Raw genomic sequence first — 27,811 nt, 5'->3', positions numbered from 1 at the left:
ACTCTATTATCTGTAAGAAGGTCACCACACCAAAAACCTATAAAAATGAAAAGACAGAGAACTATAACTCCGATGAGGGAGAAAGGAAAAACCCCAGAGAATCAGCTAAGTGATGGGGAGGAGATTCTCAGCCTCCAGGAAAAAGACTTTAGACTGTTGATGCTGAAGATGATACAAGACTTTGGAAATCAATTGAAGGCAAAGATGGATAACTTACAGGAAACACTGAGCAAAGAGATACAAAATATAAAACTTAAACAAGAAGAGATGCAAAATACAATAACAGAAATAAAAAAAGCACTAGAAGAATCTAACAGCAGAATACAGGAGGCAGAAGAATGAATAAGCAAGGTGGAGGACAGATTAGTGGAAATTACGGATGCGCAAAAGAAAAAAGATTGAAAGAAATGAAGAGAGTTTCAGAGCACTCTGGGACAACGTTAAACACACCAGCATCCATATTATAGGGGTGCCAGAAGGAGAAGAGAGAGAGAAGGAGACAGAAAAAATATTCCAAGAGACAATAGCCGAAAACTTCCCTAACATGGGAAAGGAACCGCTCACTCAAATCCAGGAAGCACAACGTGTACCATATAAAATAAACCCAAGGGGGAAAACCCCAAGACACATATTGATCAAGCTGACCAAAATTAACGATAAAGAGAAAATCTTGAAAGCAGCTAGGGAGAAGTAACAAGTAACATACAAGGGAAACCCAATAAGGTTATTGGTAGATTTTTCAGCAGAAACTCTGCAGGCCAGAAGGGAGTAGCATGACATTCTTCACGTGATGAAAGGAAAAAACCTCCAACCAAGATTACTCTACCCAGCAAGGCTCTCATTCAGATTTGTAGGAGAAATCAAAACCTTCACAGATAGGCAAAAGGTGAGAGAATTCAGCAACACTAAACCAGCCTTACAACAAATACTAAAGGATCCGCTATAGGCAGAAAAGAACAAGAGAAGAAGGAAAGAAAAAAGAGCAACAAAAACAAATCCAAAGCAATTAAAATGGCAATAAGAACATACATATCAATAATTACCTTAAATGTTAATGGACTAAATGCCCCAACCAAAAGACATAGACTGGCTGAATGGATAAAAAAAAAAAAAAAGATTCGTATATATGCTGTCTTCAAGAGACCCACTTCACTTCTAGGGATACATACAAATTGAAAGTGAGAGGATGGAAGAAAATGTTTCATGCAAATGGGGATCAAAAGAAAGCTGGAGTAGCAATACTCATATCGGACAAAATAGACTTTAAAATGAAGAATATTTTAAGGGACAAAGAATATTTTAATGATCAAAGGATCAATCCAAGAAGATATAACAATTTTAAATATCTATGCACCCAACACAGGTTCACCACAATATATAAGGCAACTGCTAACAACCTTAAAAGGAGAAAACGAGAACAACACAATCATAGTGGGGGACTTTAACAACCCACATACAGCAATGGACAGATCAACCAGACAGAAAATCAATAAGGAAACACAGGCCCTGAATGATGCATTAAACCAGATGGACTTCATAGATATTTATAGGACATTCCATCCCAAAGCAACAGAATACACATTCTTCTCAGGTGCACATGGAACATTCTCTAAGATTCATCACATCCTAGGCTACAAATCCAACCTTGGTAACTTTAAGAAAATTGAAATCATATCAAGCATCTTTTCCAACCACAATGCTATATGACTAGAAACCAACAACAACAAAAACTGCAAAAAACACAAACACGTGGAGACTCAACAACATGCTACTAAACAATCAATGGATCACTGAAGAAATCAAAGAGGAAATTAAAAAATGCCTAGCAGCAAATGACAATCAAGACACGACACTCCAAAACCTATGGGATGGAGCAAAAGCCGTTCTAAGAGGGAAGTTTATAGCAATACAAGCCCACCTCAGGAAACAAGAAAAAGCTCAAATAAACAAGCTAACTTGACATCTCAAGCAGCTCGAGAGAGAAGAACAGACAAAAGTTAGTAGAAGGAAGGAAATCATAAAGATCAGGGCAGAAAGCAATGAAATAGAGACAAAGAAAACCATAGAGAAGATCAATGAAACGAAAAGCAGGTTCTTTGAAAAGATCAACAAAATTGATAAGCCCCTAGTCACACTTATCAAGCAAAAAAGAGAGAGGATTCAAAGTAATAAAATTAGAAATGAAAAAGGAGAAGTAGCAACAGACATCATAGATATACAAAGGATCATAAGAGACTACTACATGCAACTATATGCCAATAAAATGGAAAACCTAGAAGAAATGGACAAATTCTTAGAAAATTACAATCTTCCAAGACTAAACCAAGATGAAAGAGAAAAGATGAATGGACCCATCACAAGAACTGAAATTGAAACTGTGATGAAAAAACTTCCAACAAACAAAAGCCCAGGACCAGATGGCTTCACAGGCGAATTCTATCAAACATTTAGAGAAGAGCTACTACCTATCCTTCTAAAACTATTTCAAAAAATTGCAGAGGATGGAATACTCCCAAACTCATTCTATGAGGCCACCATCACCCTGATACCAAAACCAGACAAAGATACCAAAAAAAAAGAAAACTACAGGCCAATTTCACTGATGAACATTGATGCAAAAATCCTCAACAAAATACTAACAAACTGCATCCAACAATACATTAAAAGGATTGTAGATCATGAGCAAGTAGGATTTATCCCAGGGATGCAAGGGTTCTTCAATATCTACAAATCCATCAGTGTGATACACCATATTAACAAACTGAGGAATAAAAACCATACGATCCTCTCAATAGACCTGGAAAAAGCCGTTGACAAAATCCAACACCCATTTCTGATAAAAACCTTTCAGAAAGTGGGCATAATGGGAACCTTTGTCAACATGATAAAGGCCATATATGACAAACCCACAGCGAACATCATTCTCAATGGTGAAAAGCTGAAAGAATTCCCGCTGAGACCAGGAACAAGATAAGGATGTCCATTCTCGCCACTACTCTTCAACATAGTTTTGGAAGTCTTAGCCATGGCAGTCAGAGAAGTAAAAGAAATAAAAGGAATCCACAATGGAAAGGAAGAAGTAAAACTACCCCTATTTGCAGATGACATGATACTATACCTAGAGAACCCTAAAGACTCTACCCGAAAACTGTTAGAGCTCATCCACGAATTTGGCGAAGTCGCAGGATACAAAATTAACACAGAGAAATCGATGGTATTTCTATACACTAACAATGAAAGAGCAGCAAAAGAAATTAGGGAAGCAATCCCGTTTACCATCACATCCAAAAGAATAAAATACCTAGGAGTAAACCTACCTAAAGAGACAAAAGACCTGTGCTCTGAAAACTATAAGCCACTGATGAAAGAAATCAAAGATGACACAAATAGATGGAAAGACATACCACGCTCGTGGATTGGTAGACTTAATATTATCCAAATGACTATACTACCTAAGGCAATCTACAGATTCAATGCAATCCCTATCAAATTACCAAGGACATTTTTCACAGAACTTGAACAAAATATTTTCAAGTTTGTGTGGAAGCACACAAGACCCAGAGTAGCCAAAGACATCCTGAAAAAGAAAAATGGAGCTGGAGGAATCAGCCTCCCGGACTTCAGACTATACTACAAAGCAACAATCATCATAACCGCATGGAAGACAAAAATAGATACCAGTGGAACAGGATAGAAAGCCCAGAATTCAACCCATGCACCTACAGCCAACTCATCTATGGCAAAGGAGCCAAGGATATACAAAGGAGAAAGGAGAGCTTGTTCAATAAGTGGTGCTGGGAAAACTGGACAGCCACATGGAAAAGAATGAAATTACAACACTCCCTAACACCAGACACAAAAAATAAACTCCAAATGGATTCAAGACCTGACACTATGAAACTCTTAGAGGAAAACATGGGCCAAACACTCTCTGACATAAACAACAGCAACATCTTCTCAGATCCACCTCTTAGAGTATTGACAGTAAAAACAAAAATAAACAAATGGGACTTAATCAAACCTCAAAGTTTCTGCACAGCAAAGGAAACCCTAAACAAAATGGAAAGACAACCCACAGAATGGCAGAAAATCTCTGCAAGTTCATCCACTGACAAGGGATTTATCTCCAAAGTTTATAAACACCTTCTGCAGTCCATACCAAAAAACAAACAACCCCATCCAAAAATGGGCAGAAGATCTAAACAGAGAGTCCAAAATACATATGAAAAGATGTTCAACATCACTCATTATTAGAGAAATGCAAACCAAAACCACCATGAGGTACCTACCACCTTACACCAGCCAGAATGGCCATCATCCAAAATTCTACAAACAAGAGGTGATGGAGAGGGTGTGGAGAAAAAGGAACCCTAGTACACTGTTGGTGGGGTTGTAAATTGGTGCAACCACTGTGGAAAGCAGTATGGACATTCCTCATAAAAGGAAACATAGAACTACCATTTGATCCAGCAATCCCACTCCTGGGCATCTACCCAGAGAAAACCGCGACTTGCAAAGACACACGTACTCCAATGTTCATTTCAGCACTCTTTTCAATAGCCAAAACATGGAAACAACCTAAATGTCCATCGACAGAAGAGTGGACAAAGAAGTTGGTACATATACACAATGCAATATTACTCAACCATTAAAAAGAATGAAGGAGTTCCCGTCGTGGCGCAGTGGTTAACGAATCCGACTAGGAACCATGAGGTTGCAGGTTCGGTCCCTGCCCTTGCTCAGTGGGTTAAGGATCTGGCGTTGCCCTGAGCTGTGGTGTAGGTTGCAGACGCGGCTCGGATCCCTCGTTGCTGTGGCTCTGGCGTAGGCCAGTGGCTACAGCTCCGATTCAACCCCTAGCCTGGGAACCTCCATGTGCCGCGGGAGCGGCCCAAGAAATAGCAACAACAACAACAACAATAACAACAACAACAAAAAAGACAAAAAAAAAAGAATGAAATACTGGCATGTTTAACAACATAGATGAACCTAAAACCTATCATGCTAAGTGAAGTCAGCCATACAATGAGACACCAACATCATATGCTATTACTTACATGTGGAATCTGAAAAAAGGACAGACGGAACTTCTTTGCAGAAGAGATGCTGACTCACAGACATTGAAAAACTTATGGTCTCTGCAGGAGATAGTTTGGGGGGTGGGGGGATGTGATTGGGCTGTGGGTTGGGAATCCTGTGACATTAGGTTGTTATGATCATTATACAACTACAGATGTGATAAATTCATTTGAGTAATTAAAAAAAACTAAAAAAAAATTTTAAAAAATTATAATAAAACAAAACAAAAAAAAGCTGTAAAGAGACCAGAATAAAATGAAACCTCCACAAAATTTTTGAGTTTTGCTTCCAGGAGCATGGCCAAGTTCAGAAATAAACATTACAGAAAATCACCTAATGCTTCTGGCAGGGAGCAGAAGAAAGGAGCCATTTTGAAACACATCAGAGCATTCTGTTCCTAAAAAGGTCTTCCCTCAAGGAAAATAGTTAACCAATGCCTAACCAGCTGGGACATTGCCGAAACCTAACTGAACTGGGAGAAAGAAATACCCAACTCTAGTACCCTCCAGCCTTCCATGTGAGAGAAGAAATATCCAAATCAAACCCACTGTGGTCATTCTTTTCCATCTAAGCAGGGAGAAGACAAATAAGGAGCACTTGTGAAGTTTATAGTCCAGAGGCATGGGCTTACATGAAACTAAGACCTAATCATAGGACCAGAGAATGCTTCCCCTCACTCCACACCTAAGTACTCCACTTCTATAGACCTATTTAAACCAGTACCATTTACTCAGGATATTACACGTAGTTGTTAAGAAAAATGTAGAAGGCATACCACAAGGCAAAAAAAAATTTTTTTTTCCGACAATACAGAGATTCAGAACCAGACATGGCAAAGATGTTAGGATTATCAAACTGGGAATTTAAGACAACTGTAGTTAATATGATAAGGTCTTGATCAGATAAAGCAGTCAAAATGCAAGAACAGACTGTAAAAGGGAAACAGCATTCTAAAATTTTAACAGAAATTTAAAAAAATGCTTTTAATGACTTCATTAGTAGATAGGATATGGCTGAGGAAAGACTATCAAGCTATAACATATGTCAACAGTCTCCTCAAAAACTAAAAGCAAAGGGAAAGAGTGGGAAAAAAAAAAAGAATGGAATATCCAAGGACTGTGGCACAACTAGAAAAGAAGTAGCATATGTATAATGGAAATACCAGAAGGAGAAGAAAGTAACAAAAGAAATATTTGAAACAAAAAGGGCTGAGAATTTCTCGCAATTAATATCAGACAGCAAACCACAGATCCAGGAAGCTCAGAGAAGACTGATGAGAAGAAATATTGAAAACTATGCCGAGGCATATCATTTTACAAAGAAAAGAAAGTCAAACATAGAGAAAAAATCCTGAAAGAAGCCAAAACAAACACAATGCCTTAGGTATAGAGGAGCAAAGAGCAGAATGCCGTGTAAGTTCTCCTTAGAAACCATGCGAACAAGAATTGAGTGGAGTGAAGTATTTAAATAGTGGAGAGAAAAAAAAATCAACCAACCTGTAATTCTGCACCCTGTGAAGTTCTCTCTTGAAGGAGAAATAAACATTAAGTGAATTTGTTGTCAGTACACACAACTTGAAGGGAATGTTATAAGAAATTTTTTAGAAGGAAGGAAAATAATATGTCAGAAACTCAGATCTATATAAATTTTAAAAAAGCAAGAGAAAAGGAATAAGTAAAGGTAAAATAAAAACTAGGTATTTGATCTGTTAAGGTACTGACATGATTCATGCAGTAGAAAAGTCTGATTTGAAAATGAATTTTAATTGTAATATGTACTGTAAACAGTTGGGAAATAACATAAAAAAGGAAGAAGAAGGGAAAGGAGAAACAGCAGCAACAATATGCTATCAAAGGAGAGTAAATGAAATCATATAAAATGTTCACGTAAACAACAAAAGGCAAGAAAGACTGGAAAACAAAAGTAGGAATAGAGAAAAGGGTGTAACATAGAAAATAGTAATCCAACTATATCAGTAGTCACTTTGGACATCTACAGTCTAAGTTTACCAATAAAAGTCAAAGATTCTCAGAATGGATCAAAAAACAAGACTCAACCATATGTTGTCTGAAGGAAACCTACCATTAATAAAAAGATGCATATAGACTAAAAGTAATTGGATGGAGAAAAATACACCATGCTAACCCTAATTCAAAGAATGTAGGAGTAGCTATATTAACTAGACAGTCAAACATCTAAGCAAGGAAAGGTAGCAGAAACCAAGGAGTGCATTACATAACGATACAGTAGCGATTCTCCAAGAAGACATAAAAATTCCTGTTGTGTATGCACCTAATGACAGATAATCAAACAATGTAAACTAATAGAATTACAAAAAGAAATAGATGAATACACTTTCACAGTTGGATACATCAACACCCACCTATCAGAAGTGAACCTGTTTAGCAGGTAGAATATCAATAAGGGCAAAGACAACTCAACAATGTCATTAGTCAACTGGATGAAATTGACATCTGTGGAATACTTCACTCAAAAACAGCAAAATCCACATTCCTCTCACACTCACATGGACTATTTACCAAGACAGACCGCATACTGGCCCATCAAGTGCACATTAACACATTTAAAGTTTTGAAATAATAGTGTCTGCTTCTCACAACACAATGGAATTAAACTAGAAATCAATTAAAAATATATAGCTAGTACATCCCCCAATACATGGAGATTAAACAACATGCTTCTAAATAACATGAAAAAGGAAAAAAAATCTGAAGATAAATTTTAAAATATTTTGAAATTAAATAAAAAAAAAAACTGAACACAGTTTATCACCATCTGTGGCATGCAGCAAAAACAATGCTTAAAGAGAAATTTATAGCACTGAATGCACATATAAAAAAGAAAAAAAAATCTAAAATCAATCATTTAAGATGCCCACCTCAGGAAATTAGAAAAAGACCAAATTAAAGCAAAGTTAAGCAGAAGAGAAGAAGTAATAAAAATTGGAGCAGAAATCAATAAAATAGAAAAGAAATCAATAGAGAAAGATTAATTTATTTCTTTCATTTTTTTGGGGGTGTGTGTGTCTTTTTAGGGCTGCACCTGCAGCATTTGGAGGTTCTCAGGCTAGAGGTCAAATCAGAGCTACAGTTGTTGGCCTACGCCACAGCCACAGAAATGCTGGATCCAAGCCACATCTATGACCTACACCACAGCTCAGGTCAACGCTAGGTCCTTAATCCACTGCGAGACCAGGGATCAAACCCTCATCCTTGTGGATGCTAGTCAGGTTTGTTAACTGCTGAGCCATGACAGGAATTCTGAGACTAATTTCTTGAAAGGCACAATTAGTCTTTCTCACACAAGAATAAATAGCCAATCTGAATGTCTACTTTTTTTTTTTTTTAATGCCCGCGCCCATGGCATGGGGAAGTTCCCAGGCCAGAGTTTGAATCTGTACAATATGCCAGTATCCACTCAAAAGTAAATGATTGATAGATAAAATGTATGCCATGTAAACAATATATATTTTTAAAATACTGGTGTAGCTATGTCAGTATGCGTCAATGCCAGTATTACAGAAAAAAATTATACTTGATAGAGAAGAATTGATATATTTTCATAATGAGAAAAAGCTATGTTTAAGAAGATATAACAATTGCAAATTTGTGTCTGCATAAAAACATAGTGTTAATATTTTCACTTATAAAAACTTGACAAAACTACAAACAGAAGGAAACAGCTCCTTAGTTGTTTGGGGAGATTTAAATAATTCAGTAATGGTACCAACAGTAAAAGTACAGATTTAAATCATGTGATTACTGAACTTGAGTAGACTGACTCAAGTAGGACACTGCACTCAACCACTTTTACGTATAATTTTCAAGTGTACAAGAAATGTTTAGAAACCTCTGATCATATTTTAAGCCATGAAGTGAGATTCAACTAATTTAGAAGGATGGAATTTAAAGAAAGTAAAATTTATGACCCTGTAAGGGGATTCTTTGGAAAATGTTATGCTCCAGAGGACCCATTTACAGCAGACTGAGGTCAGCACAACTCAGTGACTCTTTCCCAGGGAAGAAAAAGTTGTGTGTGGTGGGGAGCATGTGTCCCACACCTGAGCCTTTCAGGGTCTGCTGGAGGACTGGGGTCTGTGTAGCTTCTCTGGGAGCCCCTCTGGGACCTGACAAACTCTAGATGCCTAAGGGCTGTTACAGCACACAGAAACAGAGGGAGCCAGAGATTATGAGCTCCATATACAAATGGACAAAGATTATGTAGTTAGGAATCTCCAAACACAAATCTGGGAAGATACTTTCTCAAAAAAAGATTTCACTGGCCCCCAGAATCTCTGAGTGGGCTGAATGTTGATGGTTTCACCGAACAAAGCCAGCTTAAAAAGACTGGGAAGGGTGATTATTGTCAAATGTGTAGATCCACAACAACGGAAAATTATAGGGGATGTGAAGAAATAGAAAAAAGGCACAATCGAAGAAACAAAATAAATCTCCCAAAACAGACCCCAATAAAATGGAGGTATATAAACACCTGAAAAAGAATTCAAAGTATGTTTCATAAAGATGCTCACTGAGTTCAGGAAAGTGGCAGTGTTTTAGTTTTACTGCCTATATTTTGAAATTTTTTAAAAAATATTATCCCCAAATGATAGCTAGCATGAATACCCTATAAGTAATATATAGTATCTGATCAATATTTATCTTGAAAATATGCACTCAATTTCACAAAGTATAAAACTCTTATCTTTAAAGTGCAATGCACTAGTACATATTATATTTTTGGATTGAATTTAATATTCAATAATACAGAACATGTAGATTCTTTAAACCTTAGGAAAATATCAATGTTCATCTGAAAATACCCAAGAAATTACATGCTAATTTTGAACCACTACATTTGTGACAGTATACATACCTTTCAGGAATTGATATTAACAGAATTAAAGCTATTTTTTACTTTGTGTTATAAAGTATCTCTTAAAGAAATATATTTACTTTCCAGAAGATTCTGAAGGAGGAATAACTTTTACTATATTTCCAAATGTCAGTAAACAATGCAGGGGAGACACTTAGGCATGGAGGTGGAACAAATTGATCAGAAAGATATATTAACTGTAATGCGGAGTGTGAAAGGAATAAAAAGAGCAAGTGTAGTTATACAGAGAGTGAGGAATTTCAAGATTTAATTAAATGCTCTTTAGAGTGTCTTTTTTTTTTTTTTTAACCACAATGTTCATTTCTTTGCAGAAAATACTGCTTTATAGACCATGTCTTTGAAGGCTTGTTTTACTTGCTGGTTTCTCAGGGTGTAGATGAAGGGGTTCAGCATGGGGGCAACAGAGGTGTTGAGAATAGCTACTCCTTTTGTCAGTGATGCCTTTTCTTTGGCCGAGGGATTAGCATACATGAATATACAGCTTCCATAAGAGATGGAAATGACAATCATGTGAGAGGAACAGGTGGAGAAAGCCTTTTTTCTCTGATTGGCAGATGGGATTCTCAAAATAGTCCTGATAATGTACATATAAGATAAAATCACTAGGGCCAAAGTGAACAGCAAGGTAACCAAAGCAAAGTAAAAACCGGTTACTTCTAGGAGCCATGTATCTGAGCAAGACAATTGCAAAAGGGGGAAATAGTCACATGCAAAGTGGTCAATGACATTGGAAGCACAGTAATCCAGCTGGAGGAGAAGCATAAGGGGAGGGAAAATGGTCAGAAACCCGCCCAGCCACGCACAGAGCACAAGCAGGATGCAGAGTTTCCTGTTCATGATGGTCGTGTAATGAAGAGGCTTGCAGATGGCAACATAGCGGTCATAGGACATGGCAGTTAGAATGTAAAACTCCGTCACACCCATGAAAATAAAGAGAGAGAGTTGAGCCGCACAGTTGTTATAAGAAATAGTCTCATCCCTGGTGATAATGGCGCCCAGAAATCTGGGGATGCATACAGTAGTAAAGGAGATTTCTAAGAAAGAGAAGTTCCGGAGGAAGAAATACATTGGCGTCTGTAGATGGGAGTCCACCAGGGTCAGGGTGATGATGGTCAGGTTTCCAGTGACACTTGATACATATGTGACAAATAAAAAGAGGAAAATCACAACCTGAAGGTCGGGATTATCGGAAAGGCCTAAGAGGACAAACTCTGTGATCACCGTGTGGTTCATTTCTCTTTTTCTCTTTTTTTCTTCTTTTAAAGATATTTAGGTGGAGAGTATATTAACGGGAGGGGACGAATGATATGATTCATCAAGATCAATATCATCATTGATACAGTTCCCAAGTATTGTCTATAATTCATGAAGGTGTTATTTCTATCAACTTTGCATTGTCATAGTACATATTCGTGACTCCTGCTTTATGTTCTAGTTTTCTTATTTTAAATGTAGCAGAAGTTAAGAAGACCTCATACAGTAAGTCACATTATTGAGAATTGATAAATGAAATCAATGCTTTTTGCTTTGTTTTGTTTATGCAAATCATTGAATTTTTGTTGAAATAATCATATAAATATGCATTTTTCTTTTTTCTATGATGTGCATATTAGCAGATATTATCACCTAAAAACAAATGGATGATCTCACTTTTATCAAAAATAAAAATGAAACTTAGAAGAATAAAGTAACAACTGATTACTTTTATGAAATAAATCAATTAATGATTTTCTTCGCAAATAAAATAAACTTTAAAATGTTTAATAATTAATTTAATTTACATTAATATTCATTAACGTAATTATAAAGATAATATGAGAACATTCTATACATATTGTATATGTATTTACAACAAATAGAATAAATCTCCTATTTATTTTATTTAATTAATAGAGAAGATATTCACTTACTGATTTGTCTTATAATTCCATTGAAATCATTGATATTTGACATCTCCCATGATTGCTAGGAATGTATATATAGAAACATTTTTATTTTTGTGCTTAAATGAATTGGCAGTACTTACCTATTTTTCACTTTGCACCGATACACAAATTGAAAAGTTAACTACTTGCCTCAGATCTTAGCAGTTCTCTCACCCAGTTTGTAGCTTAGTGCATTTTCCATTCAAACATCCTTCTCTCTTAGCTAATAAACTTTCATAAAAAATGTTTTATTTCCTTGTAGTTCTGCCTCACATTTATCTGTTGCATGAGAAAACTGATCCTATGGTGTATTCCAGAAATGTATAGGAAAACCTCGCCTCACCATCCTAACCTGTTGAGTTAATTTCCAGCTCTGCTGGATATACATTCTTTGTATTTGGCTTGCTAAAATCATGACAGCTACCCTCTCCATATTTCAGACAGCCGTATTTCTGCTGTGAATAATAGAATGCAAAAGCATTGCTTCTCTGCCAGACACCTGCAAAAGTCACACTAAGCAAATGTGATTAAATTTTTCTCTATTTTATGATGATTCTTAGGAAATAGTTCAGGAAATGAAAGTAGAATATTGGAAACCTTATGAAGTTGTGGAAATATACTATCATCCACTTCAATCATGTTGGTCTAGAAGTTTAAGAAACAATATTTAAAGAAAGAACTGCCAGGGATATGGCAACACTGGATATTATGAGTGTAGATTCTCAGATCTCGCGTCACTCTGGTTGCACTAATAGATCACATTTTTGAGTGTAGGTGTTTTAACATAAGATGAGAGTCAGGCACTGATCTCCTGGGAAGAAAGCAAAGTCCAGGCCACATCTCTGCCAAATCATAGACCAGGAGGGATTTCTGGAAGCCACTCTCGGCAGCCACCTATCTCTCCTCTATAGTGAATCTCCCTTGAGAATGGTTACACATCTTTGTGTCCCAGAGAGGACCTGAATGTTGACTTCTCCAAACAGTCAGTTCCATTAGTCGCAATTATTTATTATTTCATGAGTGATCAAAATAAGTGTAAAATCACAAAAGTAGAACCCTTAATGTACTTTATATTTAATCATCTTCTTGGTACATAAAAATGTTCTACATGTATACTTTCTGTTATTTATCCTGAGGCTTTGTTATTGTTGGGGCTTCAAAAGCAAGGTTATTTCCTAATTTAAGTTAAATAATAAGTATTATAATGCATGCATTGTGCTCACAGTTTTCAAAAAATGCTGTTACTGAAGTTAACTAATTTAGTTATTATCAACAGCCATATTTAATTGCTGTGCCAGTATTGTCCATCTTATTGCTCATCTTGGCCTTTGCCTTTATTTATCGTATTGATTTTTTTTGCATTATCGATTGTTGATAAGTGGCTAGAGCCACTACTTTATTGTCTTATCAAATGGCTCTTTTCTTAGTCTGCCACTTACCAGTGGCTTATTCATTGTTACAGTTTATGCAGAAAAGCCCAGACGATGTCTACTTCATTTCTTTTTCAGTACTCAGAGTTGGTTCTCTGGTGTCTTTTTGTTCATCTTTAGGAACACATGGATTTACAAATTTGTGTTTAGGTCACGTTAGTAAGTGACATCACTGCTTCTTGAGAGCGCTTTAGCCAGCTCTTTGGTTGGCTTCTCACTCTTTCGGACATTACACCTTTACTCTTTGATAGCTTCCTTCCTGTCATAAATGGCATGTTTTTCCAGACTCAAAGAGTATTCTGTACATTGGTAAGGAAATGTTAAGATAAGAACTGGGTACTATTTCTGATCATTGCTGTGAGATTGATTGCCCTTTCTAGGTATTTTTAGTGGATCGAGCCAGCAAATATGTACTTTTTTAAAAGCTATAATATTCATGAGTGCATCCTAAAATGCATCATTCCAATTTAGGATTACTGGACTTTTACAAAACCCTCTTTATTTTTCATACATTTGTATTTCCTTTCATAATGAGAACCTAGTTATCAGTAGAATTAGACAAAAGTGTAAATCACATCAATCTTCATTTGCTTCTTCCCCTCGCATTACACACACAACGGAGTTAGAATAACAATGACAGCACTAGCACCCACAGTATCATTCCTACCTAGGGACAATTTAAAGTATTTTTAGCTATTCTGTGCCCTCAGATTAAATCCCACTTGGATGTATAATACAATTACAATATTTAAGATTTCTTTGAATAAGACCGCTTTGATGGGTAAAATAGGTGTTGATAATACAATTATTGTGGGGAGTAGTTTTATTTGTTTTGTGTGCTCACCAACTAAATACACGTTTAATTGTATTTATTCTAGTCAATTTTATTTTTCAGAGAATCTTTCTGTATATTTAATGGATTTGTAACTAATCAATATAGTTACAAAATCACATAGTCAAACTACATAAAATTTTAAAAGTCTGTCTTCAAACACTGCTATTTCCAACCTATTTCTTTTCTAAATGGAACTCTTTTTTTTTTGTCTTTTTTTTGCTATTGCTTGGGCCGCTCCTGTGGCATGTGGAGATTCCCAGGCTAGGGGTCCAATCGGAACTGTAGCCACCAGCCTACGCCAGAGCCACAGCAACGCAGGATCTGAGCCGTGTCTGCAACCTACACCACAGCTCACGGCAACGCCGGATCGTTAACCCACTGAGCAAGGGCAGGGACCGAACCCGCAACCTCATGGTTCCTAGTCGATTCGTTAACCACTGCGCCACGACGGGAACTCCTGGAACTCTTTTTTAAAAAAGTTCTTTGATTTATATGTCCATTGTTTATTTTTTAAACATAAGCTATTGCATATGCAAATTAATATTTTCCCTTCTTAGGGAAATATATATACATTTGTCCATTTTGTTTCATCAGTCAATATATAATGAGGATATATTTTATATATAACATCAATCAATAGATCAATAATTATCAGTATATAATGAGGACCATGCTACAGTAGTATAGAGATGTATGTTATGCCTTTTACAGGTAAAAGTGTGTAAATACTATTGTTTATTCAAAAAGCAGTCAATAATGTATAGAATTCTGACTTTGTCTATTAAACTCTTTTCTTTCCGTTGTATTGAGGTATAATGGGCGTGCAGCACTGTGTACGTTTAAGGCGTACATGATTTGACTTACAAACTTCAGGAAACATTTATTAAACACCCACCATCTCATATAGATACAAAATTAAAGAAACAGAAAAATATTTTTCCTTGCAATGAGATCATTTAGTATTTACTCTCCTAACATGTCTGTGCAGCATAACAGCACTGCTCGTTATATTGGTCATGTTGTGCTTTACATCTCAAACCATATCATGCCATTCCCTTCTGGCTTGCAAAGTTCTTTTTTTTTTCTTTTAGTGCTTTTTAAAATTCGCTCTTTATCTGCAACTTTTTCCATTTTAGTGAAGATACATGTCTGGGTTTGAGTCTCTTTGGGTTCATCTTGTTTGGGACTCTCTTTGCTTCCTGGACCTGGATATCTATTTCCTTCTTTAGATAAGTTTTCAGCCATAATTTCATCAAGTATATTTTCTGCCCCTTTTCCCTTTTCTTTCTGGAACTTTCATAATGAGAATGTTAGTACAATTGATGTTGTCCAAGAGGTCCCTTAAACTATCCTCATTGGAATTATTCTTCTTTTTGCTGTTCTGATTGGTTGATTTCCAGTATTCTTTCTTTTAGGTTGCTTGAGTGTTTTTTTATCTCATAATCCTCTTTTAATTCACTTTAGTGTATATTTTATTTATTATTGTATTCTCCAGCTCTGACTGGTTCAGTTTTATTTTTATCTAGTTCTTTGTTGAAATTCTTACTGTGGGAGATCCTGCTGCTGCATAGAGGGTTACGAATCTGACTACGGCTGCTCAAGTCGCTGTTGAGGCACAGGTTGTATCCCTGGCCTGGCCCAGTGGGTTAAAGGATCTGGCATTGCTGCAGATGTGGTGTGGGTCACAATTGCAGCTCCACTCAGTCCCTGGCCTGGGAACTTCCATATGCTGTTGGTGCAGCCATGAAAAAAAATAAAAAGGAAAGAAATTCTCTCTGTGTTCCTCTATTCTTTTCCAAGTTCAGTAAGTGTTTTTTTTTTTTTTTCCTTTTAATTACCATTGCTTTGAACTCTTTATCATGTAAATTACTTATGTTTATTTCATTAGAATCTTTTTCTGGGGTTCTATCTTTCCTTTGGAACATATAGCACCATCCTCTCATTTTATTTTATTTTCCCTGTTTGCCTCTATGAAATTAGGTGAAATAGCTAATTACCCCCCAGTCTGGAAGCCATGTCCTCGTGTGGGAGCGTCCCTATGCGGTCTGCCTGTGCCCAGTGGCTTTGGTAGGAGAGCTGGCTCTGAAATGGTCACTGGCCACGTGTTCTCTTGGGGTGTTCTGGCAGCCATCTCCTTGAGGCTTTAAAACCCCTGCATGTCTTACCTGTTGCAACATGTTTTCAGAGCCTGTCCTTCCTTTTTAACTTTTTTATGGTATGATTCAACTCTAAAATATTGTACAGTCTATCATGAATTCTTAGTGACCTGTTCTTCTTGGGACATCCACATATTTTAAAATTCTGTACATATTTGTTTATATTCAACACTTCTGTGGCTTGGCTTTTTACATTTTCATCTTTAATACATCCAGCATTTATTATTAAATGAAATATGATGGATACTTTTATTGGCTTTTCAGTTGAATATCCAGCTGCCCTGACATCAGTGGGCTGGAGCCAATGGAAGACTTTGAACAGTGATTTACCAAGAGGGTTGATGTCAGGTTATCCCCTGTTAATAAAGTTTCTAGCCCAGAAGTCTCATTAATAACAGGCACATGTAATGATTCAGCTGGAAAAGTGACTGCATCTTTTGAAATATCACCTTGGTCTGAGAAAATCATACCTCTAATATTCCAGAAATAGAAAAGTCTTCATAGTGCCTTTAACATAAAGTGTCTAATTTTAACAGGGCCAAGTCTTGTGCGATTTGACCCCCTCCTACCATTCAGACTCACTTCATGCCACCCATCTTCACTTTTTCATTGGCACATAACTGTTTTTTGTTTGTTTGTTTTAATAATCTGACAGTTTCTCTTCTCCTTCAGAAGATGCACAGTCATATACATTCTTCTGCCTCCTGGAGGTGGTTTCTTTGGCCCTTCAATTCACTTCTACTTTAATTTTACTCTTTATGACACTCTTCTTTGAATCTTTGATTTTCTCAAACTCTTCTATGCTTCTGTAATGTGCAGTGCTTCCTCTCTGCAGTAATAATTATATTTTAATTGCTACCAAGGTGTCATTCTTGCTAGATTTTAAGTTTCACAATGTAAGTCTCAAGTTGCATGAGTCATTTTTTTAATTAAATTTATGAATTAATTAAAAGTACATAGTGGCTAGTGTATTGAATAACACAGATTATAGAACATTCTCATTAATTCAGATACTTGTTCTGGACAGTTATTTCCCTTTCTGTTAGTCTTTTTTTCTGGGGGTGGGGGTGCTAACCATGGCAGTGGAAGTTCCCAGGCCACAGATCAAACCCACGCCACAGTGGCAGCCTGTGGTGCAGCTGCAGCAATGCTGGATCCTTAATCCACAGCACCACATGGGAACTTCCCCCTTTCTGTCATTCTTAAAATAGCATCTCACTGAAAGATGCCTATCATCTTGCTGAAACCCAGGCCCTGGGTGAACTTTACTTTGAGCTCATCAAGTGGCACACCATTTCTTGTAACTGCTAGGCATTTTCTCTCTTTCTTTCTTTCTCTCTCTCTTAATTTCTTTCTTACACACACACACACCCACCCACACACACACACAGACACTTTTCTTAAGGTTTTATCTGAATCTCATGTAATCTTTGAAATCTTTCCTGTTTGCAAAGCCAGGATTAAGTGCTGTCTCTTCTCTGCCTTCCTAAGACTTTGTACTCTTATCTCACATTGTTGTAATTAATTATACATTTGTCTGTTTCTATTATAAAGCTACTTATTAAAACAATGGGCTTTGTTCACTTCACCTTTGTATATCTAAAGCCAAGAAGAGGTATACAATTAAAAATTATTGTGATGTATTTATTATCTATATCCACACACATATATATATAAATGACTAATCAAATTTTGTTAAGAATTTTTATATCAGTGTTCATGGGAGACATTGATTGAGCTGTAGTAGTTTCCGCTTCTTATAATTAAGTTTTCTGGTTTCACATTAGGGTAATATTAAAAAAGAGTTGGTGGAGTTCCCATTGTGGCTCAGTGGTTGAGAACCCAACTAGTATCCATGAGGATGCAGGTTCAGTCCCTGGCCTTACTTAGTGGGTTAAAGATCTGGCATTGTCACAAGCTGTGGCGTAGTCACAGATGTGGCTGGGATCCTGCATTCCTGTGACTTTGGCATAGGCCAGCAGCACTGATTCAACCCCTAGCCCAGGAATTCCCATATTCTACAAGTGCAGCCTTAAAAGAAAAGAAAAAGTTAAAATTTTCATATTTGGGAAGAGTTTTAATTACACAGTCACACTCTGAAATAGAAATAGGGACATGTTCATGCCTTCTTCAGTGAGTTTTAGGGTTTGTGTTTTTCTGAAATTGGCCAATTTCATATAAACTATCAGATTTTTTTTCTTTTATTTTTTCTTTTTATAGCGCTGCATCTATGCCATATGGAAGTTTCCAGGCTAGGGTTTGAAGTGGAGCTGCAGCTGTTAGCCTATGCCACAGCCACAGCAATGCCAGATCCAAGCCTCATCTGCTACCTACACCATAGCTTGCAGCAATGCCAGATCCTTAACCCACTGAGGGTTAAGGGATTGAACTTGCAACCTCATGGATACTAGTCAGGTTCTTAACCTGCTGAGCCACAATGGGAACTCATAAGCTATCAGATTTAAGGGCATAATGTTGTTTGAATTTCTGAATCATATGGTAACTCAGTAGTTAACTTTTTAAGGAAAGTGCCAACATTCACAAATAGCAGCACATTTTACATTTGTAGCAAGAATGTGTGAGGGTTCCACTTTCTCAGCATCATAAATAACACTAATTATATTTATGTATCTATGTATCCTGGTGGCTGTGGAGTGGTATTTCACTGTGGTTTTCATTTGTATTTCTCTAATGACTGCTGACCACTGTACTAATCTTGGGCATCTTTTCATCTGCTTTTTCTCATTTGTATACCTTTGGAGAAATGTCTAGTCAAGTCTTTTGCTTATATTTGTTGAAGTTTTAGTCTTTTAATGTTTCGGTGAGAGGAGTTATTTTATACATATTGAACAAAATAAGTGCAAAAATTATACAAAGAAAATAACATTTGGTTTTCATGGATTGTAGACAATATTGTTAATTCAGGTGGCAATACTTCCCAAGCTGATCTATAGATTCAGTGTAAGGCTTATGAAACTTTCAACCACTCTTTTCACATAAATGGCAAGCTAATCCTAAAATACATATGGAATTGCAAGGGAATTGAAAAGGACCCAGAATAGCCAAAATGCTGAAAAAGAGGAAAACAAAGTTGCAGGAGTAGTATTTTCCAATTCGAAAACTTACTATAAAGCTACAGTAATCAAGAGAGGGTGATACTGGCATAACAGTTGACCTACAGATCAAGGGAACAGAACAAAGAGTCCTATAGTAGACATTTATGATCAACTGATTTTTAACAAAGGTACCAAGGTTATAACTGGATACCTACATGCAAAAGAAAAATTTTACCACTGTCTCACACCATATCAAAAATCCACTCAAAAGAAAGGAAAGACCTAAATATGGGCACTAAAATGATAAATCTCGTAGAGGAAACTGTGGTTCATAACTCCCTGTAACTTTGATCAGGCAATGTTTTCTTCAAGATGACACCAAAAGCACAAACCACAAAAGAAAAAATGGCCTAATTTGATTTAAAATTAAAGCTGTAGTGATCAAAGGACACAAGACGCCAAAAAAAAAAAATTTACAAATCAAGTATCTAATAAGGGTTTAGAGTTTTATTAAGAACTTATTGGAAAGTAAACTCTAGGTCGATGAAGATGTCAAGAACGTGAATATAGTAACGTGGACTCACTCCCTTATTTTCGACACAGAAAAGCAGGTTGATAACAATGATCCAAAACACAACTCTCAACTTCAATTTTTTCTACCAGGGACTCGTGGATAATAGCTATACTATCAAAATTACCTTAGTGATTTTTTTCACTTATTTTTTCCCTGATGGAATATTACATGCAGGATGGACATCTATATATTTGGGGGATTTTTTTGAAGGCCTCTTTTTATCTGACAGTGTATCAATAATACTTCTTTCTTAAAAGGCATTAAACATATAAGTGAGTATGTGCAGGAGTGAGCAGAGGGAAAATCCCAAGAAAACTCAACTCATTTTTTAAAAAACCGCCTTTAATTTATTCCAGAGATCCAAAGGTTAACAGCTTCCTTCAGCTTGTTCCTCTAAATATCTCCAGAGGTATCACAGTGAGCTTTGGATTCATGGGCCATTATTGCATTTTAACTCACAAATAACTCATGTAGTGAAAACATTAGCTCTTGTCTTCCTGACTCCAACATCTGAAAAACCTATCCTTAAAACAGTCAACAGAGGAATCTTTCTAAAAGAAATACCTGATTACATAGGTCTTAGATTTTAAAAGTACACTGTCCGGTGAATCATCAGCCTCAGAATCACCTAGTAGACTGTGTTCCTATTCTGTGTTCCGTTAAGTCGAAAACATATTTTAGGGATGAGAATATGGACTTGCATTTAAAAACGCCTAAGCTGGTGGGCGATTCTTATTCATTCCACATATTCAGGACTTTAAACTTACCAGTAGGGATCTGGTACAGTTTTGGACATACAAGTCTCTTACAATTTGTAGGCTGCCTTTTTTTTTCTTCCTTTGCTGAATATTATCTCAAATGAAGCAACATCTTCACCCAAGGGCAGCTAATACTTATTAAGGGTACAGTCTAGACCAGAGGCAGATCCTGAATTACTTTATAGAGAGAGTCTCATTTCATTCTCAAATGAACCTTATAAAAGTAGAGTTATCATTATTACATGTATTTCACAACTGGACAAATTGAGCAACAAAGAATTTGAGAGACTTGATCAAACTCACATATACATCTAAATTTCAACCTTGGATGACTAGCCAAAAGTATAAAACTTTGAATTATCAGGCTTATGATACCAGCAAGTTACATTTAAAGTACTTTTCAGATCCCAGTGGTAGTATATGCTATTATACATATGTCTGTAAAATGCTCTTATGATTAATATATAATTATTTTATTTAGGTCAGTACTATGTATTATAGATAAAATATAATTGATAACTTGAATAAAGGACTCTTATTGTAACATAGAAAATAATGATAATAATAAACAGTATTAAGAAGAAAAAGGCATTGTATTAAAAGGCTTGGTTAAAATGTTTTGAGAAGGCTAAATAATTGAAGGACACATTTAAGGAAATTTTAAAATGAAGAACAATTTTTATTTTTTTCTCCAATATTTCAAACTTAATTTTTCCCTCATTTATTGAAATAAACAACCTTTTGGAGTGTATCCTTGAAGGCCTGTTTCACTTGCTGGTTCCTTAGAGTGTAAATGAAGGGATTTAATAAAGGGGCAACTGAGGTATAGATAACCGCTACTCCTTTGGATAACGTCACCCTTTCCTTTGCTGATGGCTTCATGTAAATAAAGATACAGCTGCCATAAGTAAGGGAGACTACAATCATGTGAGAAGAGCAAGTGGAGAAAGCCTTTGACCTTTTCTGGGCAGAGGGGATTTAGAATGGTTTGATTAATATGTGTAGGAAAAAATCACTAACAACAATGTAACCAGAGTTACAACAGCTGATAAATGAAATCAATTCTAGGATGTGAGTGTCTGTGCAAGAAATCTGCAGCACAGGGGAAGTGTCACATATGAAGTGATCAATTACTTTGGAAGCACAGAATTCCAGTTTCAATCCCAAGACCACTGGTGGAAAGGTAAGCAGAAAGCCAGCTGCCCATGAACTGAGTACAAGTTGGTAGCACACATTTTGCTCATAATGATTGGGTAATGTAGGGGTTTGCAGATTGCTACATAACGATCAAAAGACATGGCAGCTAGCAGTAAAATTCTGTAACACCTAATACGAGGAAAAAGAATAACTGAGATGCACAACCATTGTAGGAAATTATTTTGTTTTTAGTTACGATGCTTATTAAGAATCTGGGAATGCAGACTGTGGTTAATGAAACTTCCAAGAAGGAGAAGTTTTGGAGGAAAAAATACATGGGAGTCTTGAGGCGGGGATCCAGCAAGATAAGAAGGATGATGGATAAGTTCCCCATCACACTCAGCATATAGTTTAGAAAGAGAAATATAAAAATCACAATTTGCAATTGTGGGTCATCAGTTAATCCCAGCAGAATGAACTTTAGTTCTCCTGACTGGTTCTTCATTTCAGATTTGAGACCTATTAAATAGATACAAGGAAACAGCTCCAAAAGCTGATGTAACAAGACATAAGAACTATAGACATAGAAAAAATAATTCAGAAATGTAGATAAGTTTAGAAGTTTGATCCAACTTCACAAGATACCTAAAATTATATCATTTGTTAGCATAAACATCCTCAAATTGGCTGCTCCTTTATAACTAAATTCTTTCTTTCTCCCCATTTCAACCTGAAAGATAATTTAAATTTTAGTTGATAATTTCCCAATGAGTTGAATTCTATTTAATATTCTAAACAGAATATAGGTATTACTAGAAATGATTTTCTATGTATATTTCATAAAGTACTGAAAAGTTTCTTATGACATCTTGACAATTATACCATGTCAATTTGCAGTATTTATTTGAAAAACTCATAGCTCATTGAAACACTTATTAAAGATACAGAACACATAAAAATAATAATAGTTACATATTTTCTCTATCATAGAAATATTCTAATACATGCCATTAACTATTTCTCCCAATGTTATATTTTCCATTTTTCCTTTATCTCATTTCCTAAAATTGTTTTTTCCTTTGGTTTTAAATATATCAATTTTCTCATAATCACCTGCATGTACTCAGGAAGAACTGAATATTGCATCTGTATAAAAATGAAGAAAATATGACAATTCAAGTGTCAGTGAAAATTACCTAACTTATAGAATGGCTTTTTTTTTTTTTTTGACTTAGACATATATATATACTAAATTATATGTGACTTACCACTTCCAGGTTATATTAATATAATTCCTCCTATGGGACTATGATAGGAATAAGTGCCAAAAATAAATGATAAATATTCTCACCTTATTATAAACTATTCAGTTGTTTGAAGAGTAAATTTAATTACAGTGCTTTTCTGGAGAAGGATTCAAAGAAGAGATACAATCTGGAAATTATGTTCATGTGTAAAATCTTCCACTTTTAATCACACACGTAAAAATCACGATGTAGATAGTACAGATAATTCAATTAGAATATTCTTTTATGTCACATAAGATTCATTTTCTATTTTTTTTTTAATTTCATAAAAATTCTAATTGAAAATGTTGTACTCTAAATGAAAAGATGTTTTAGGAAATCTCCCAATGAAAGGAACCTAAAATTTGCCACAACCAACTGTTGCTTCAAATTGTACACTAACAAAAGCTGCAGTTTTATCATTTTGCCCATAAGAGGCACAGGGGATTAATTGAAATTAAAAGAGGAAAGCAAAAGAAATGCCCTCTGGAGACTGCTTTCAGAAAGGACATACCAATTAAGTTTAAAAAAAAGAAAAAATAAAGAAAGGAAAAAGAGAGAAACAGAAAACAAAGAATTAAAGAAAAATCAAGCAAAAAAAACCCTGTGAAATGCTTTAAATACAAAACTGATGGGATGTTCTCTCAAAAGAGAACAAGAAATGATTTAAACTTGACATATTTAAAATATTTAATGCCAACAAGAATTTCAGATATTCCTCTGCCATGGGACAAAGTGATGAGTTCTACTGGTGAGAAAGTTTACCTAAAACAGAAACCCCTCTCTTGTTTCCATTAGGCAGTAAATTGGAATTTCATTAACTGGATTATGACTCTTATTTACTTTTATTTTGAAACAATATAACACATAAAGAAAAATACATAACAAGGATCTTTTATTCCTAAGCCACTTGATGCTCCATCTGCCATTCCATATACTTATGTGTATTTATAAAAAAAGAATATTCTACTAGCTAAGCGCAATAAAAACATTATTATCAAGATGTTAATTATGGTATGGTATTAACATCAAATCCTCCAATCTTATCCAAATGTAGAAAATTTTCCCTTTATAGAAAAAAAAGAATATAGTTTAATTTAGAACTGCCTGTTTTGTCTAATTTTTATATTTTAGTATCCTTTTATTTGGAATAGTTTCCTAGTCTTCCGTTAACTTTCAAGAATGTTGTTTGGAAATCATTTCCCAGTAATTATATCTTATGTCCTTCAATTTTTGTCTAAAGTTTCTGCATGACTCTATTCAATTTATGAACCTTTGGCAGAAATGTCATAGAAGTGATGATACCTTCTCATTGGATCCTATCAGATATTGTGCTATTTCATAATGTTCCCACTATTGATGATGATGAGACTTTATTTCTTGATTAATATAGCTATTTATAAGACTGTCCACATAGAGCTACTCTTCTACCTTTAAAATTAGGAACTCTTGAGTTCCTGTCATGGTGCAGTGGAAATGAACCTGACTAGAATCCATGATGATGGAGGTTCAATGCCTGGCTTTTCTCAGTGGGTTGGGGGTCTGGTGTTGCTGTGAGCTCCAGCAGCTATAGCTCTAATTCAAACCCCTAGGCATGGAAACTTCCATATGCCAGGGCCATAGCTCTAAAAAACAAAAAAATAAAAAATAAAAAATAAATAAAAATAGTAACTATTTTGTGTAGGTATGTTAAATACTACATAAATAGCTGAACCATTGAAAAACTTCAAGTTTATAGATAATTTACATCATTACACATTTATGTCTTCCAATTTTACTCATTATTATTATTACTTATTTTAATGCTCAATTGCCCCAGAGTTGGCCAATATAAGTCACTTCAAGATATTTTTTTTTGTCCTTTTATCATACCCCCTCAATTTTTAAAGGCTTCTTTATTTTCTGGCACCAGAAATTGCTGTGATATCATCTTGTACCTTTTCTGTACCAACCTTGGCATAAACCCTTTCTTGAAGGGGTCTTAGTTGTGTTAGTGAAGAAAATATTTTAAAGGGAAGATCTAGGTTCTATGGATGCTCTATGCACTCATTCGTACACAGAATCAATGTTCCCAGGCCCTCACAGTGGACAAATTAACAGAGTCCCACATACACACACCAATATATATACACACAAACACAGATACACACAATATATATTCATACTTATATTTGTTTTTATAATCTCTCACTAGATGTTGAATAACATGAACAAGCACTGGTACATTAATCCAGCACCATAGAGCTTATTCCATTGTATTTATTTGATGTGCAATTGAAGAAAATGTGGCTTAAGATCATGACCATTCCTCCAGAAATGTTTAACTTTTGAGTTTGCCAGGTACCACTTGCCTTTAGTAATCCAGGATACCTCAATCCAAATGCACATGTTGAGACGATTTGAAGCTGAACTACCTAGTACCTGTGAGAGTTTGCCTACCAAAGTTTCTTGATCTAAAACTAGAGGTGTTCACCCAGTCCCTCTGAGGTGCCCTATCTCTGGAGCCAGGCACTAGTCAAAAACACTGAGCTCTTCTCCATTTCTCAGTCATCACTTAGGAGTCAGTAATTCCCTCAGGGAAAATGAGAGTCAAAAGGCAAATTAATTTTCCTGGATCTTGATTCCCTGTTTTCTGGCCTGGTTATTCTTCCCTATCTTGTTTATCGCTCCAATTAATATTGAAGCCATATTATATAAGCCCCTCTTTCCCTGTCTTGGCAGAATCTGTCTCATGTAGTCAGTTTGGAACTCTAGAGTCTATGCAAGCTGGAAACTTTCAGTAGAAGGCTGAGATGATGAATTTCTGTTAATTTCTGTAATTCCAGTTCCTAGCCCACTAAGAGGAAACTGCCCTGAACCCTTTAACCCCATGGTGGCAGCAATGCACGTGTTCTTGGAGAAGTTTGCACCCAGCTTGCAGGAGTCAAGATGGGCAAAAGACTCTGTTCTTCAAATACCGGGGATCTGTACTCTGATGGACTGTTACTAAAGGACTAGAAAGTCACCAAATATTTGGAAATTAAGTAATATACTTGTACATAGTCAGTTATTCGCAAGAGGAATCAGAAAGAATTTGGAGAAAATTGTGAACTACTCAAAAATGAAATGTAGCATATCAAAGTTTTGAACTACCTAAAGACACTTACAGAAAATTGGTATAATTAAATGTATGCCTTAGAAAAGACAAAAGCTAAATATCAATGATCTAACTAAGAGTTGTCCAGTCTGATAGCCGCTAGCCACCTATAGCTTTAAGCACTTGAAATATGAATTAAATTCAGTATGAATTTAATATTCATTATTTTAAGTTTAAATGTATATACCCACAGATGGCTAGGGGCTATCAGATTGGACAATACGATCCATGTAATCTTACCCATAGCCTAAAAACTGAAATGAGTCATATCCAGATTATTGAGATAGAATTTAACCACAAAAATTGACCTTTGGGGGTATGTATTTAGTGATTTTTGACAAACATATACAGTGTCATGCAACCACTACTACAATCAACATATAAAAATGTTTCCACCACTCTAAAAAGTCCCCTCAAAACACTTCAGTAGTCAATTACTTCTCCTCATCCTCAGCCTCTAAAACCACTGATCATATTTCTGTCGCAATAGTTTAGTGTTTTCTAGAATTACAAATGGATTCACAGAGTATGTATAATATCGTATCTGGCTTCTTTTACATAGCATAACATTTCTAATATTCAATTGTTTATAGTGTACTCCTTTGTGTGTGTATACTTTACTCTTTTGTGTGTGTATACTGCACTCCTTTGTGTGTGTATACCACAATTCCCTTTTCCATTCACCAGCTGATAAACATTGGACTGTCTCCAGGAATAAGCATTAACATAAAATCCATTTCATAGATAAATTCAGTTCACTTGAGGGATCAAAAATAATTTCATCAAAATCTACCCCAAGCCTCATCTCAGAAATCTATTAAAATTGATTCTTAATTATGAAGTATGAATAATGTATATACATCACTACATGCCCAAATGTAAAATGGTTTACAATAAAGTCTAAAATTGCTTCTACTGCTAATTGGAAGCATGGCAATGTCTTGCATTGCTGAAAACTGGCTTGGGATTTTTGAATGTTGCCCCAGACCAGTGACCTTATGATGAGGTCACATTACTTTGATTTTTCTAAACTGCTTAAGACACTGCTCTGGGATACTTTAGCTTTTGTTTAAAGTAGATTACAATGGTGTTTTTTTCACTGGCAATAATTAATTCTTTTGGAACTCTGATCCCCAGAGAAGAGATTTTTTTTTCCCTATGTTTTATCTCAGTAGATCCCTTGGGAATGTAGTAAGTAAAAAAATGATAAAAACACAGCATTTTTATAAGCACCCAGATGGCAATGTGGAATCTCTTTCTTGGAACGGTGGCTTATCTCTCATTATATAATGCCCCGGGATTGTTTTCAGTGCTCTCCTTCTATTTTATATTATTTAAGTTTACTTTGAAAAATAACTATTTTGAGGTTTGCAATGACAGCAATTGTAGGAACAAAATTTCGCAAAGTACAGTTTATTCAGACTAGAAGTTGGAAGTCTGCTATAGTTATTGGCACCTGATTTCTAAGGGCAAAGTATAGATATAAAGGAATGTGGAAAAATATTTACTAACACATGATATG

General features: G+C 35.6%; 1 protein-coding gene and 1 pseudogene across 1 annotated transcript; both read right to left on the bottom strand.

The window, feature by feature from the left end:
- Positions 1-10,293: 10,293 nt before the first annotated feature.
- Positions 10,294-11,229, bottom strand: LOC125131723 (olfactory receptor 6C3). Its single transcript, XM_047788493.1, has one exon. The coding sequence runs from the start codon at positions 11,227-11,229 to the stop codon at positions 10,294-10,296; it is 936 nt and encodes a 311-aa protein (XP_047644449.1).
- Positions 11,230-21,447: 10,218 nt separating this feature from the next.
- Positions 21,448-22,372, bottom strand: LOC125130326 (olfactory receptor 6C6-like; annotated as a pseudogene).
- Positions 22,373-27,811: the final 5,439 nt, after the last annotated feature.

This window comes from Phacochoerus africanus, chromosome 7 (genome assembly GCF_016906955.1).
Source record: "Phacochoerus africanus isolate WHEZ1 chromosome 7, ROS_Pafr_v1, whole genome shotgun sequence".
In the NCBI taxonomy this organism is placed as follows: Eukaryota; Metazoa; Chordata; class Mammalia; order Artiodactyla; family Suidae; genus Phacochoerus; species Phacochoerus africanus.
This window is presented reverse-complemented; position numbering and strand designations above follow the sequence as displayed.